This window comes from Coffea eugenioides, chromosome 2 (genome assembly GCF_003713205.1).
Source record: "Coffea eugenioides isolate CCC68of chromosome 2, Ceug_1.0, whole genome shotgun sequence".
NCBI classification, from domain to species: Eukaryota; Viridiplantae; Streptophyta; class Magnoliopsida; order Gentianales; family Rubiaceae; genus Coffea; species Coffea eugenioides.
The window spans coordinates 76,897,434-76,913,877 of NC_040036.1; the positions used below are offsets into that span (position 1 = coordinate 76,897,434).

The 16,444-nt window shown below is 38.4% G+C and overlaps 2 protein-coding genes across 2 annotated transcripts; both read left to right on the forward strand.

The window, feature by feature from the left end:
* The first annotated feature begins 614 nt into the window (after positions 1 to 614).
* On the forward strand, positions 615 to 13,400 carry LOC113759468 (brefeldin A-inhibited guanine nucleotide-exchange protein 2). Its single transcript, XM_027302045.1, has 11 exons — positions 615 to 2,276; positions 4,684 to 5,001; positions 5,180 to 5,522; positions 5,626 to 6,048; positions 6,210 to 6,502; positions 7,330 to 7,603; positions 8,927 to 9,426; positions 9,552 to 9,873; positions 10,085 to 10,466; positions 10,581 to 11,266; positions 12,456 to 13,400. The coding sequence occupies exons 1-11, from the start codon at positions 1,057 to 1,059 to the stop codon at positions 13,065 to 13,067; spliced, it is 5,373 nt and encodes a 1,790-aa protein (XP_027157846.1). The 5' UTR covers positions 615 to 1,056; the 3' UTR covers positions 13,068 to 13,400.
* A 1,139-nt stretch (positions 13,401 to 14,539) lies between these two features.
* LOC113762286 (calmodulin-beta-like) lies at positions 14,540 to 16,189 on the forward strand. The gene is made up of 2 exons (XM_027305672.1): positions 14,540 to 14,698; positions 15,225 to 16,189. Exon 2 carries the CDS (start codon positions 15,333 to 15,335, stop codon positions 15,948 to 15,950), a length of 618 nt encoding a protein of 205 aa, XP_027161473.1. The 5' UTR covers positions 14,540 to 14,698; positions 15,225 to 15,332; the 3' UTR covers positions 15,951 to 16,189.
* Positions 16,190 to 16,444: the final 255 nt, after the last annotated feature.

Below are 16,444 nucleotides of genomic sequence, written 5' to 3' on the forward strand. Positions count from 1 at the left end.
TCTTATTAGTTCAATATGACACTAATGTGTATTCACAGGATAATAAAAAGTTTTCTATCGTCCAAATGCATCATATATTTTGCAAAAACTTATCTAAAATATAAAAATTGACTAAGATATTTCGTAATATCTTATTTATGTTACAACTGTTGTCACAATCACGTGCTCCTCTAATTTTAAAAGTCATTTTCAGTCTCAAATGCCAATAATTTACTGTGTTTGGACAGCCAATTATTTGACCAAATATATTTGCTGACATCACAATTACAATTTCTAATATACCTTTTTATCTTCCCAATTACTTTTTTATCTCACATACATCACATCACAAAAAGTGGTACAGTAAAAATATTTCAAATAACTTACAATCCAAACACACTCAAATTAATATATACTAAACTCACTCAAGAGTGATCTAAATTAAAGTAATCACCAAAAAATAAAATAAAAAGTAAAGAAATTCTTCCATTTATTTCCTCATGCAATTGAAATTTACGTTACACGTTAATCGTTATAGAAAAAATCTCCTCATTACTCCGACAACTGATAATTACTAATCAAACATCGTCCGGTATGGTATAGGTCAAGTTTCAATCATAATCCGTGATGATAATCCGTAATAATACCGATGAAATCTGCAACCTCCACAAATAATTAGCCATTTCCCGGAAACTTCTTCTTCTTCAGAATTCAGATCCTTCCTTCATCTGTCATCAGAACTTCCATTTCCGTTTTCCTCCTCCGATCTGCATCAACGACGTCGTCGGTCGCTGCAGTCAAACCATAGGGATGTATTAGTCATTTCACTTCGCGGACAACTTTTAAACCAACGCCAACCGCGATCTGGGCTTCCTAGACCTCGAGCAGTTGCACCACCGCCGGCCCTTCTCCCCCACCCCACGCCACCCCCACCGCATTTCTCCACTCTCCACACGCTCCCCCCGCCTTCTTCCTCCGCCTTCGCAGCCGCCGTGGAAGTGGAAAGACTGTAATAGCCCTCGAGAGTTGCTTTGCTGCTTCCAGATCTAGCCGCTGCAGCCCCCCCAGTTGCGGGGAATGGCTTCAACTGAAGCCGATTCCCGACTCAATTCAGTCTTGATTCCAGCCCTAGAAAAGATCATCAAGAACAGCTCTTGGCGCAAGCATTCCAAACTCTCCACCGAGTGTAAATCCATTATCGAACATCTTACCTCACCCAATCAAAGCCCTGCCACTCCTACTCCTCCCGCTTCCCCTTCCGCAGCCCAATCCGATGGCGGCGGCGACGCCACGGCACCTACGTCCTCAGATGGAGTCCTCCTAGACCTCTCTTTTTCCGATTCGGAGCTCATTCTGAGTCCTCTCATCAACGCCGCCAACTCGGGCCACCTCAAGATCGCCGAGCCCGCCGTCGATGCTGTTCAGAAGCTCATCGCGAATGGCTACCTCCATGGCGAGTCCGACCCCACTGGAGGACCCGACGCCAAGTTGTTATCGAGATTGATTGAATCCGTATGCAAATGCCATGATTTGGGGGATGAATCGGTGGAGTTGCTGGTCATCAAGTCGATTTTGTCTGCGGTGACGTCCGTCTCCTTGCGAATCCATGGGGACTCATTGCTGTTGATTGTTAGGACGTGTTATGATATCTATTTAGGGAGTAAAAATGTGGTGAATCAGACAACGGCGAAGGCTTCGTTGATTCAAATGCTGGTGATTGTTTTCCGGCGGATGGAGGCCGATTCATCGACTGTGCCACTGACTCCGATAGTGGTGGCTGAGTTGATGGAGCCCACGGAGAAATCTGACGCGGACGGGACAATGACAATGTTTGTGCAGGGTTTCATCACGAAAATTATGCACGACATTGATGGGGTTCTGAACCCTGCTACACCTAGAAATGGGGCCACATCCGGCGGGGCCCACGATGGGGCCTTTGAGACTAAAACATCTACTGTGGAATCGACTAATCCAGCAGATTTGTTGGATTCCACTGATAAGGATATGCTGGATGCTAAGTACTGGGAGATTAGTATGTATAAGACTGCGTTGGAGGGGCGGAAAGGGGAATTGGCGGACGGGGAGGGCGAGAGGGATGATGATTTAGAAGTTCAGATTGGCAATAAGTTGAGGCGGGATGCATTTTTAGTGTTTCGAGCTTTGTGTAAGCTGTCAATGAAGACACCGCCTAAGGAGGCGTTGGCAGATCCACAGTTGATGAGAGGGAAGATTGTGGCACTGGAGTTGCTCAAGATTTTGTTGGAGAATGCCGGGGCTGTATTTAGGACTAGTGAAAGGTACTTGATTATAGCTGTTGGAATTTTTTTCCTCATACTACATTGTTCTAGTTTTTAGGAATCTTGCTGCTTGTGCAAGTATTTCACTTATATTATGCATGAATATTGTAGTTGGGGCTTTTCTTGAGTATTTAATCCTGGGAATCTCGCTCAAATAATAAAAGGCAGGTGATGAAATGTGTTGGATTTGCTTAGGCCGTGTGTTAATTGGGAAATTCAACAAGCAAATATATGAATTAGCTTGGTGAGAGGTGATGTTCATATTGGAGATAAAGCAAATTTATTTCTCTCATATATCTTTTGGTAAAAGAGTCAAGAGTACTTGATGCTATTATTCATTGTAGTAAGGTAGTTGGAATTGGTTTGTAAATGGCTTGTCTGGGTAAACGATCTCAAGGATTTTAGTAAGTATCATGCTTTACATGACAATATTTCTTCACTTTCAGCTTTTTGTGTCAGGCCACTTTATGAAGCAATTATCATTTTGCTGGCCCATTGCCCTCTGGACTAGGGAAAGGGTATATGGCTTATGAGGAAGCGCATTTCATGCTTTCTGGTGTACAATGGAAGAAAGTAGTTCTAGTGCATTAGGAAATATGGATCTTACTGTGAAATAGAAAAAGTATGACTTTTATGACTGTTTTTCAAAACTGAAGGTTCTTTTCCTAGATGTGGACTTCTTCTTGGTATATATGGGAGGCCTTGGCTTTTAGATAAATAACTGCATGATTTTGGTACACGGGGATTGTTCTTCCTCTTTTTGGTGCCCTGATTTCAGTATTTTTGCTCACTCTTTGTTGCGTGTGTGTAGATATTTTTGTGCCAATTAGATTGGATGTGATGTTGCCCCAAAGGGAAATTAGTTGTCTGTGGTAAAATGCTCTTTAGTCACTTGAGTTTTGCATTGGTGTTGCAAGTCTTAACACAATTAATTCTGCATTACCAGAATTTGGAGCATCAAAGTGTAAAGTACTCTTAAACTTGCATATATGGGATGCTACATTGCTGCAGAATAAATTAGCTGGAGAAGTTATATACGTAATTGGATGGTGCTTTTGAGGTTCTTCTTTTGAGTTTTAAAGGAGATGCATACAGGGAAATGAAATATGCCTTGTTGGAGTAAAAATTTTTATGTCCATTTTTTACATTGCAGCAAAAATAGATATTGCAGTTGGGATGATATCAAAGAATATGCTACTGACGTTTCATGATTTTTGACTGTCTTAAAGTGACTTCCTAGATAATGACACGTGATTCTTGAGGCGGAATTGTCTATACCTATTGTGAGAATCATAAGAAAGTACCAAAAGCTTTAACTCTTTCTGAATGTCATCTGAAAATTAAGGAAGCAGAACTTTGAAGCTAGTAGTTGTTTTCTTTTCTTCTTGTGCAGCTGGACATTGAGACAGCTGCTGGGGTTGTGGTATTTGATAGTATCAGAAAGTCATCTTTTAAGCCCAAAGTGGTGTTATTTCAATGTTATGCCTTCTCTGGTTAAAATATGTTTACTGATATGTATACTCTGTTACCGCTATTTCTTTTCTTGGTTATTCTCCTCTCTCTGGAACACACTTCAGTCTTTTAACGATAATTAGATAGGCGTCCCATACCCCCACCAGAAGGGTTTCTTTTCATTTCTTGAGTTGTTTTCTATATTAGCATCCAACAATCTCCTAGCATGCAGTCCAAGAGCTTCCTCCTCCTTGGTGGTTTGAATTGCTGACTTTTGATGTTAACTATTTTACTTCACTTGAGCTTCAAATGTTTCAACACTTCATACTAGATTTGTATAGACATGCTTGACTGGAATATAGAAAATGCATTCCTTGAAGTGGCCATAAATAGCAACGATGTGACAGCAGTTTATACTGAGAAATTGAGTTCAAGGAAACTGTCACCTAAAATAATGTTTGAATATGTGGAAAGGAATTGTGAGACGATTGTACCTGGTCAAAGCAGTCTTGTAGTTTTCCACATATTAATCAGTTGCACTTGAAGTATAATACAAGTACTGAGTCTACCTCTTCGCCCATTGTGGATTACAAGAAATGCATGATAATGTTTGCTATCAAAAACTGTTTTCATAGAGATATTCTTTGAATTTTTCCTGAGTAATAATATATGATGTCCTGTTATATTGGAGCAAAGGTGTATTTAATCTAGTGTTGAAGAGACTTTCCTTTGCTAATTCAAACCGATTGTGCTGCAAGCTTGGTCTAGTTTGCTGTTATATCTGTGTTTGATGTACTCATCATAGAAGGTAGTCGTAGCATTTCTTGTGGTCAGGATTGCTTTCCTCAACTGTATTTCTTATTTGTTGATAAGTTTTCTCCATTTCGTATTTCAATTGAGAAATGCTCTTCATTCTAATTCATCATTTTTCGCTACTTCTACCTTTGGATAACAGGTTTTTAGGGGCTATAAAACAGTACCTGTGTCTGTCATTATTGAAGAACAGTGCATCAACACTCATGATTGTTTTCCAGCTTTCCTGCTCAATTTTCATCAGTCTGGTCTCAAGATTTAGGGCTGGACTGAAGGCGGAGATTGGAGTCTTTTTTCCTATGATTGTTCTCAGAGTGTTGGAAAATGTTTCTCAACCAAATTTTCAGCAAAAGATGATAGTTCTTCGATTTCTTGAGAAACTTTGTGTTGATTCGCAGATTTTGGTGGACATATTCCTTAACTATGACTGTGATGTGAATTCTTCTAACATATTTGAAAGGTAAAATCTGTTCAAAGTTTTTCTGTTTTATTTTCTTTGAGCCTCAGTTATGCATGACCATTGATGATTCTAGGTACAGTTTCCATGGAAATATGATCCTTAACAGTTACTAACCATATGTTATCTTGGCTCATCTGAAACGTTATCAATTTTTTTTATACCTAATTGACTCTTACAGAATGGTAAATGGACTTCTTAAAACTGCTCAAGGTGTCCCACCTGGAGCTTCAACTACTTTGGTGCCACCTCAAGATGTGACCATGAAGCTAGAAGCTATGAAATGTTTGGTTGCTATTTTGAAATCGATGGGAGACTGGATGAACAAACAATTGAGAATTCCAGATCCTCATACTGCAAAGAAATTTGAGGCTGAAAATGGTTCTGAACCTGCAAGCCTCCTAATGGCTAATGGCAATGATGATGATCCTGTTGAAGCATCAGATTCTCCTTCTGAAGCATCCAGTGAAGTTTCTGATGCTTCGACAATTGAGCAGCGTCGTGCTTACAAACTTGAACTTCAGGTGGTAATAAGTATCCATGCATATTAAATAGGTGGTCGATTGTAGTGTCTGGCATCTTTAAATGGTATATCTGATATTGAGTTTTGTTTATAATTTGTTGCAGGAAGGCATATCTCTTTTTAATCGTAAGCCAAAGAAAGGCATTGAATTCCTAATAAATGCGAATAAAGTGGGAAACTCTGCAGAAGATGTTGCTACTTTCCTGAAAAATGCCTCTGGTTTGAATAAGACTTTGATTGGAGATTACTTGGGGGAAAGAGAAGATTTATCTTTGAAAGTAATGCATGCATATGTAGATTCCTTTGATTTTCAAGGCATGCAGTTTGATGAGGCGATCAGAGTCTTCTTACAGGGCTTCCGATTGCCTGGTGAGGCCCAGAAGATTGATAGAATCATGGAAAAGTTTGCCGAACGGTACTGCAAGAGTAATCCTACGGTTTTCACCAGCGCTGATACAGCCTATGTTCTTGCATACTCCGTTATTTTGCTTAATACTGATGCTCATAACCCTATGGTCAAGAATAAGGTAGGTTATTGTTTTACTCAATGTCCAGTGGAATTCCACTGTTTTTTAATTTTTTGGTTGAAGTGGTGTATTAGTAACTCTAGACACGAAAGGACTGGATATGCACTCTATTCATTCAACATTGTTCTGCTCTTTCTTACTTTTGCCGATGAAATGTACAGATGTCTGCTGATGATTTTATAAGGAATAATCGTGGAATAGATGATGGAAAGGATTTACCAGAAGAATACATGAGATCATTATTTGAGCGGATATCAAAGAATGAGATTAAAATGAAAGAAGATGATTTCTCTATCCAGCAGAAGCAATCTGTGAACTCAAATAGAATTTTGGGCTTGGATAGTATTTTGAACATTGTAATCCGCAACAGAGGTGAAGAAAATCGTTTGGAGACTAGTGATGATCTCATGAGACACATGCAGGAACAATTTAAAGAAAAAGCTCGTAAATCTGAGTAAGAGCAACCATCTCAAATTGCGTTTGCTTGTTTATTTTTGCTCTCTTTTATGAATTTATTTGGATCACTTTATCTTTGAGTTGCATGTGTTACACAATGGTACCAAGAAGAAAATGAGGAAAGGCATAGGAGTTGGAGTGGGAAGAAATGGTGGAAAAAATTAAAATATAATCTATAAAAATTAACAAAAAGTGTACGCAGCCATCGTAATTGGTATTCATGTAGTTGATATATCCGAATTTAGATAGTTTTTTTTCCCTTTTGAGAATTTCCCTTGGGAGGACTTTCAGGTTTTTTATGTATGTGGTGGTATTTATGTTTATAAGAAAACAGAGATCTGAACTTCTATGTTGATTCTATGTTGATTTTATTCTGTATTGTTTGTCTACATGCTGTATTTTTTGAAGAAAAATGATGATTTAGGAAAAGAGTTTTGGTTAAAGATATTGTAATCAGGTACTAGGAGCGCTTCAGTGAGGCTGTCTTTAAGCAAAAAATGCATGGGCTCATGAGTGGATATTAGTCTGGTAGAGATAACAAATTTCATGCTTTGTTACATGTGGATTTTAACTTCAATCAAGACATGTTTCTGTAATTTTTTGATGTTGAAGTTTCTGACTAATCTAACTAGATGTCTGTACTTTTTAAAAAAATAATAAATTATTGATAACCTATATTCTGCTGCATTAATTGTGTAAGCTTTGTTTTTTCATTTTATATTGCTGCTTTGGACCTCTCTTTTCCTTTAGTTGACCAGGTTCGACAAGTTTTGGACCATAAGTTTGTGTAGGTCTTGATGTATGACTTGCATTGGCATTTTGTAGGTCAGTCTATTATGCAGCAACAGATGTTGTGATCCTTCGATTCATGATTGAAGTATGCTGGGCACCTATGTTGGCTGCCTTCAGTGTTCCTCTTGACCAAAGTGATGATGAAGTTGTAATATATCAATGTTTGGAAGGCTTTCAAAGTGCCATTCATGTCACCGCAGGAATGTCAATGAAGACTCATAGAGATGCTTTTGTGACATCACTAGCAAAATTTACTTCTCTCCACTCTCCTGCAGATATCAAACAAAAAAACATTGATGCTATAAAGGTACAGACCTCTAACTCTCTTTATAAGCTACAAGGTCATTATTAGTGATGGCTGTTCTCTGATGTTTTAAGATGTTTATTGCACCTTGTCTATCTCAAGGAGATGATTATGTGGTCCCTTGCATTTATCGGCAGTTAACTTTTCTCAGTCTTATCTTTTTGTTGGTTTTCTCTGGGTTCAATTCTTAGATTCAGATTTTTATTTGAGATCAGTACTTAGCGCACAAGAATCATTTTCAAAAGTTGAAAGCGGTATGGAGGAAGTCTCAGATTCATGAAGAATCATTTCAACATACAATGTCGATGTAGCTGTTGCTTCTGTTGACCTTTTATTTTCCTGGAATTGTCATTTTCACATGTTTCTTCTGAGCACATATGTTTATTTTGGTTGATAAATTTGCAGGCATTTGCATTTCATGTGGTAAAATAGCAACATTTTTTGTTTTAAACTTATTCTCCCATTTGCCTGTCCTGGAACATTCAGGTAGGCATAATCTTTATGGAATGATTTACCCATGTGTTTCAAATGGTTAATTTCACGTTAGTTGTTTGGATCTAGACTCTATGATGAACTCATACAGTTGATAGGAATATAATGGTTTCCCTTTTCCATTATGACCTTGAAATATTATTTTCCAGTTCTCCTGTACCACTGTGCGTTAATGACAGTTTTGAAAGCAGTTTACTATCTACAAGTGCAAACCAACAGATCTTATCTGTTTGCAGACATGATTAAATTCATCTAAATTTGTATTTTGAAGTGAAAGCCAGATGTCATTTTGAAAGTCCTCTGAAGTGAAAAGTTTTTCGGTTTCATGTTCTCTTTCGGCTATGTTTTAACAATGAGGCTAAAAGAAATAAAAGTTCAACTTTTTGAGTGGATGATGCCTGTTTAACCGTCTAGTTTTTAAGACAATGAGGCTTTGAAATTGGCTCAAGTACAACCAAATCACTTAGTTTTTCTGCTTTATCCTTTGGCAGATGTGCTTTTGGAAGTAGGAAAATATACTATAATTTGTTTGATATATCTTGAAAGTGAAGTCATGCAAATTGTATTCTACTCTGTCATGCAAAAAAAGAGATTAAATACAGTAATATCTGTGCAAGGATAATTAATTGTTTGGAAGTGAAAGTTAGTGACCACAATTCTGTTTTATTTTTATGGGAAGTTACTTTCAACATTTTGTCCATAAGTTGTTTAATTTGATAACTTATATGGTAAGGTTATTTGATAGCAAACATATCAGAAACTAAAGAATCCTTGTGATATCTAGGAAGTTACATACATGAATTCTGATATATCCATTTCTCGTCGTTGTAACAGATGATAGTTACGATTGCGGATGAGGATGGGAATTATTTACAGGAGGCCTGGGAACATATATTAACCTGTGTTTCCCGATTTGAGCATTTGCATCTCTTAGGAGAGGGTGCTCCTCCTGATGCAACTTTTTTTGCAATTCCTCAAAATGAGTTTGACAAGTCGAAACAATCCAAATCAAATGTTCTTCCAGTTCTTAAGAAGAAGGGACCTGGAAAGATTCAGAATGCAGCTGCATCTGTGAGAAGGGGTTCATACGATAGTGCTGGTATAGGCGGCAATGCTTCTGCAGGGATTACTTCTGAACAGATGAACAATTTGGTCTCTAACTTGAACATGTTGGAACAAGTTGGTGAAATGAGCCGTATATTTGTAAGGAGTCAAAAACTAAACAGTGAAGCAATAGTTGATTTTGTCAAGGCACTTTGCAAGGTGTCCATGGAAGAACTGCGATCTACATCTGATCCACGGGTCTTTAGCCTTACAAAGATAGTTGAGATTGCGTATGTTTCTTGAAGATTCTGTCTAGCTTCTCTGCTATTTCCATCTGATCCATCTGAAATAGTTTTCATCTTTATTTTGTTACACTTGTATTTTGGAGATGAAAATAACTTTATTTTCTTTCCAGGCATTATAATATGAGCCGCATCAGGCTTGTTTGGTCAAAAATCTGGCGGGTGCTCTCTGATTTTTTTGTGACCATTGGGTGTTCTGAAAACCTCTCTATTGCAATATTTGCCATGGATTCTCTACGACAATTGTCAATGAAATTTTTGGAGCGAGAGGAGTTGGCAAATTACAACTTCCAGAATGAGTTCATGAAACCATTTGTAATTGTAATGCGTAAGAGCAGTGCTGTTGAAATCAGAGAGTTAATTATCAGATGCGTTTCTCAAATGGTCTTGTCCCGTGTGAACAATGTTAAGTCAGGATGGAAGAGCATGTTCATGGTATTAAATCTACTTTCCCTCTTGTTCCTGATCATTCTGGTCCCATATAGCTGGCCTATGACTATATTTAAATGTGTTGTTACTTGGTGACATATTTTTTTATATTATATGGTTAATTGGTGACATAATATATTTTTGTTTCCTTAACACATTTATAAACCTGTTGGTTTTTTCCCTATCGGTTCTCATACAAGTTGGTATATTTTTCCAGGTCTTCACTACAGCTGCTCAGGATGAGCGCAAAAATATTGTCCTCTTGGCCTTTGAAATAATTGAGAAGATTGTACGAGATTATTTCCCATATATTACTGAGACAGAGACTACCACATTCACGGACTGTGTGAATTGCCTGATTGCATTCACTAATAATAGATTCAACAAAGAAATTAGTCTCAATGCCATTGCTTTCCTTCGTTTCTGTGCTGCAAAACTCGCTGAAGGTGATTTGGGTTCCTCTGCAAGGAACAGGAACAAGGAAATTTCTGGAAATATCTCACCGACTTTGCCACAGAAGGGAAAAGATAAAAGAAATGAGAATGGAGATCTAACAGAGAAGGAGGATCATTTATACTTCTGGTTTCCTTTGCTGGCTGGTAAGACAAAGCGTGCATATTTTTATTGGTCAGTCTTCTGTTAGTGTTGATAAAGCTTAATCTTTTTGACTGGGAAGATGGTATAAACTCACCCTCTGTTTCCTCTCTGTCCAGGGTTATCTGAACTTAGCTTTGATCCAAGGACTGAAATAAGAAAGAGTGCCCTACAAGTACTCTTTGACACTTTAAGAAATTATGGCCATCATTTCTCTCTACCTTTGTGGGAACGGGTGTTTGAGTCTGTCCTTTTTCCAATTTTTGACTATGTTCGTCATACTATTGACCCTACTGGTGAAACCTATCCAGAGGAGGGGTTTGACAGGGAAAGTGGTGAACTTGACCAAGATGCTTGGCTTTATGAGACATGTACCTTAGCTCTGCAACTGGTTGTAGATCTTTTTGTTAAATTTTATGACACTGTGAACCCCCTTCTGCGAAAAGTCCTGTCCTTGTTGGTGAGTTTCATCAAGCGTCCTCACCAGAGCCTTGCTGGTATTGGAATTGCTGCATTTGTCCGTTTGATGAGCCATGCCGGGAATCTGTTTTCTGAAGAAAAGTGGCATGAAGTTGTTTTCTCCCTTAAAGAAGCGGCTGATTCAACACTTCCTGATTTTTCATTTGCTCTTAATGAAGATAGTGAAGTCTTGGTCCATGATGGAGATGTGAGTAGAAGGAGCAGTGGGGAATTTGCTGGAGCTAATGCAGAGGATGAAGATCTAGAAAACTTAAGGAGACACCGCCTGTATGCTTCTATTTCTGATGCAAAATGTCGAGCTGCTGTTCAGCTTTTATTAATTCAGGTAAATATTACCATTAAATGCTATGCATTTCCCAATGACATGTTGGAAGTCCAATTAATAATCTCTCTCTCTCTCTCTCTCTCTCTCTCTCTCTGTGTATGTATGTATATATATGTATTGTTTTTGTCGTATGTATTTAAAATTTGATTCTGCACTCTTTCATCAACCTACTTGAAGTATTTTTCTCATTTGCTTAAAATTGGCTGACTATAGCTTTTCTTTTTATTTTTTTAAAAGCTAAAAGACGTTTCAAGGTGTTGTGTTTGCTTTTTTCTTCTGCTTTTAGCTTAATCTATGCTAAAGAAAAGCAGATGCTGAGAAAACTGCCCTGCAGGTGCTTTACAAATAGCTTTTGGCTTTGCAAAACTTACCCCAAAAAAAACAGAGGCTTGTAATTTTTAATAATTGTATGATATTTAGATTCAAAATAGCTTTAGCAAAAGAAAACAGGTTCAAAATGCTTGCTTTGGGATTGACATGCTTCTTAGATAACCATGAGATGTTTGTTTAAATAGTTGGTTAAACTGGTCTGACTTCAAATGCAAAGATTGAAGACAGAGGAATTAAGCAATGGCTTAATGGATTTGTCCTTATCGGCCATCCCCTGGTCATAATGGCATTGGCTTCACCCGTGTACTATTGTTATCTGCATATATTCCTAGCAAGACTGCTTTACCCTAGAGGCAAAGAAGAGATGGTGAAAGAGAAGAAATGATCATATGAGAAAACAGTTACAAATTTTTGGTATCCAATATCCTGAAGGCTGCAGTAATTTTAGGTTCGGTGATTACATATACCCCTTGAGGTTCAGCGGAGTTGATATTAGACTCCGTCAAATATGAAAATCTACCATCGAACCATTTGACTGAAGAGTCAAGTGGAAAAACTCCCCCGTGTCTTGCTAGAAATCATACCACCAGCTGGCATTTGATGTCCATATTCTTTTACTTTTGATTCTGTATTTAATAGTGCTACCGTATTTTTAGGTCTTTTGTTTTGAAAAGAATCCGTCTTCAGAATCTAGTTTTTATGTGCTGCACCTTGTATTTCCATGAAATACTAGTGTATTTTTTGTTTTTGAAAGGATTCTGTTTTCAGAAGCTAGTTTTTATGTGCTGCACCTTGTATTTCCATGAAATACTTGTGTAGTCTGAATTTGACATTCAATTATTGTACGTTTGATTTACAGGCAGTCATGGAGATTTACACTATGTATAGATCTCAACTTTCGGTCAAAAATGTCATCATCCTCTTTGATGGTATGCATGCTGTTGCGTTTCATGCTCACAAGATAAACACAGATTCCACATTACGCGCTAGATTGCAAGAGCTGGGGTCCGTTACCCAAATGCAGGATCCCCCATTGTTGCGCCTTGAGAACGAGTCTTATCAAATTTGCCTCACACTTATGCAGAATCTTGCAGAGGATAGGCCTTCTCATAATGAAGAGTCGGATGTGGAGTCCTACCTGGTCAAGCTGTGCCATGAGGTGTTGCAGTTTTATGTTGAAACTGCACAATCCGGGCAGGTATCCGATTCATCTGTTAGTAGACAGATCCGCTGGGCTATTCCTTTAGGTTCCGGTAGACGGAGAGAATTGGCTGCACGAGCACCTATTGTTGTTGCAACTCTCCAAGCTGTTTGCAGCTTACAAGATACATCATTCGAGAAGAACCTCAGTTTATTTTTCCCCTTACTATCAAGCTTGATAAGTTGTGAGCATGGATCAAATGAGGTTCAGTTAGCCCTTAGTGACATGCTCAACTCCTCGGTGGGTCCAGTTTTGCTTCGATCGTGTTGAGCTTTTAGTGGACTTTGCTACACGCTTTTGAGCTACTTGTATGATATCTTTGTTGAGTCTTGCAAATTTTTTTCTTTTTATATCATAACCGTTATTGAAATATATAGATTCAGTGTATGATGAGATAGCGGAGATTTTTTATGCCAAGTGCTTTGAAACCTTGTAGTAATTTCAGGGAACTTGGCTCGATCTAGGATGTTAGGGTTATATTAGGAACTCCATTGTTGTATGATTAGCTCTCTTTTTTATATGGTAGAATGATTATCTCATGTAAAGATGGTCCTTTGACATAGAATTCCAAGGTTTGCTTTGGACGTGTTTGTCCATTGCCTTGCCATTTAGAGGTTTTTGGGGAGGAAGGTAGAGGAGGGGGGGGGGGGGGGTGGCTTGCTTGGTTCCGAAGATTACTTATTCCTGCTTTCAACGAATTACCTAGGATACACTTACTATTAGTGATGCATCTATTCTCATCCTACTTATTAGGGTTGAACAATTCGACCTTCTGGCTTCATTCTGGTTGTGGTCGCTAAAGTAGCTGTGTTCTTAATATGATACCAAGAAAGAACACCAGCATTCTCAGTATTGTTAGTAGTATCTCAATCAAGAGATTTCATTGAGCTGAACCAAGTTGACATTGTAGGAAACTATATGTATTATGTTTAATGTTAGCGAAATTGCTGAAAAAAGATTGTTTCCACCACTACTTTCTTAAGTGGTATGTTGGTTTTGACATGGTTTTTGAGCGCCAGTAGCTAAAGAAGCGGAGGAAGAATGGCCACTGAGACTTCAACCCTTTTTCTCTCTCTCTCTCTGGCAAGCTGGCTCTGGTTCGAGATGGACTTGTGGAACTAACCCAGTCCCTGAAATGTTTTTCTCAATTGATTGTTGAATCTGATTGCAAAAGTTCACTTAATCACATATTGGTCTTGGATCTTTGCTAATTGCATTTGCAGGACCCTACTTGTTAGCTAATGTCTAGTGTACTTTTTGATCAGGCACGCGTAGTGGACTCAGATGGACAAAGCAAGTAGAAAAGACCGCGTCATAGAAATATTTGCCAAGATGGGTAAAAATACACTACTACTATCTACTATCTATAGCTGACTGACTACGTGCCAACGGAATTTCTAAAAAAATTTATACGAAGTCTTTATGCAGCTAGTGGCAAGTTAATACAACAAGAGTGATTTACGCTAATGATACCTGCAAAAAATTGAAAAAGAAAAAAAAGGTGTGATGATCAGAAGGATCTTATTGAGGATAATGGTTAGAACTATTTTATTTGTGAATGATACCCGATTGAACCATTTTATTTGTACGTCAATTCTTTGATTGGCTTTTGGGGTTCTTTTCTTGATTGGCTTTCCACTGCGGTTAGTTGACAATCCAGACGGATCTGGAGAGCAATGGAGACCGCATTTATTAGTGACCTGACTTGAATTTTTTTGGCAAATGAATATAGCATTGAAAATAAGGAGGAGGGGCTCTGGTTTATTTACCTATCTCGAATTGAAGGATACATTGGGACTGGTGTGGTGTCCGACCATAATGCAGAGGCATTAAAAGCCAAGAGCTTATGTTATGGTCATCAAGGACAAATTGATTGCTCCTTCACTTGCGGAGACCCCAAGGTACTCTACCAAACCTCTCTCTCTCTCTCTCTTTTTTTTCCCTCCAAATTTTAGGCAAAAATGCAGAACCCATAATTATAAAATCAGATGCCGGCAATCCCGCTACTATGTATAATGTATGTTCTTACTGGCTACAACCAACCAAAAAAGTAAGGTGTTTTTTTCTCTTCTTTTTTTTTTTTTTGTGGGGAGGGGGTAGGAAAAAGACTCGAGATGCTTCTAGTCCTAGACTCTTTCCACATAGATTGGCTCTCGCTTTAACAGAGCTAGTAGTAGAAATGCAGTTGTGTTTTTAGTAAGAGGAAAATGCCTGTAAATCTCACATGGTTCATTTGAAGAAGAAAAAGGATGGTCTTAATTCCTACCATCCATCCGAGGAGCTCATAGCTTTGGATTACAAGAGCGGCAGAGGATTTCTGTAATTGCCACGGTGCATTCATGATCCTCGAGTATTGTACCATTTTTCCCATTTTAGACGCTTCATTATTTGCCTCAATCATTTTTGTCCAACTTTTTTTGACCGCAGGGAATAATACTACTATCTCGTACCCCTTTTGACCATAGTCTAATTGACTCCCTCGAGCTCGACCCTCCTTCCTCGCCAATTCAAAGCCAAAAAAAATCTCATACCACCATGCTGGATTCCCTCAAGATGTACTTGAAGAATTCTGCTTTGATCAAGTCAGTAAAATTCAGTTTCTTGAACAAGTTCAGAAGCTGGAAAAGGAGGAGATCGAAGGAACTTGGTGCCGATTTGAGCTGGTTAACTGCTTCTTTTGCTGCCATGGAAGTATCCAACCAATTGAAACATGTTTTCAAAATCATTGACAAGAACGGAGATGGCAAAATATCCCCTCTTGAGCTCAGTGAAGTTCTGCTGAGCCTCGGTCATGAAAAATCTTTGGCCACCACAGAAGCTGAAGGCATGGTAAGAGAAATGGACTGTGATGGAGATGGATTCGTCGACTTGGACGAATTCATGAACGTGATGGGCGCTGACGAAAGTGAACGAGTTGCTTCTTTTCTTGACAGAGAAGATGATCTTGCTGAAGCTTTTCAGATATTTGATGCCGACAAGAACGGATTTATATCAGCTAAGGAGTTGCAGAGGGTTCTGATCAGCCTTGGATGCCAAAACTGCAGTCTTAGAGAGTGCCGAAGAATGATAAAAGGGGTTGATAGAGATGGAGATGGAAGTGTAAACTTCCAAGAATTCAAGTCCATGATGAGTGCAGGATGTAGCAGAAATTAGTTCTAGTTAATTACTGCGCAGCAGCGTAAGTTGCCTGTGATACTCTGTACTTGTTTTTGAGATCACAACTTGGATTTAAGTTGCATTATCATAGTCATTCTTTAAAAAGGATTAGCTAGGAAGAGTTGAGAGGTTATCAAGATGATGATCAGCAGCATGTCAGTCTAACTATTAATTAGGAAGATTAATTTGGGATTAGCATGTTTGAGTGCGTAAGAGAATTTCTGTTTGCATTAATTTTTTATATACCGATTAAGTTTTATCTGTTGCGCCAAGACAGTGGTCAGACCGAAAATTTTCATGTAAACCATACCAATCACAGCTTTTTATGCTAATTGTGTATTACTCCTATATGCTAGTAGCTAGTATCTTGTCGCATCTTTCTGTCTATGAAAGGATAATTGGGAGTAAGAATGATATAGGAGGAAAGGAACACTAGTACTGAATGCTGTCTAGCGTGGGACAAAGATTGAAAGAAAATTAGAAAGCGCGTT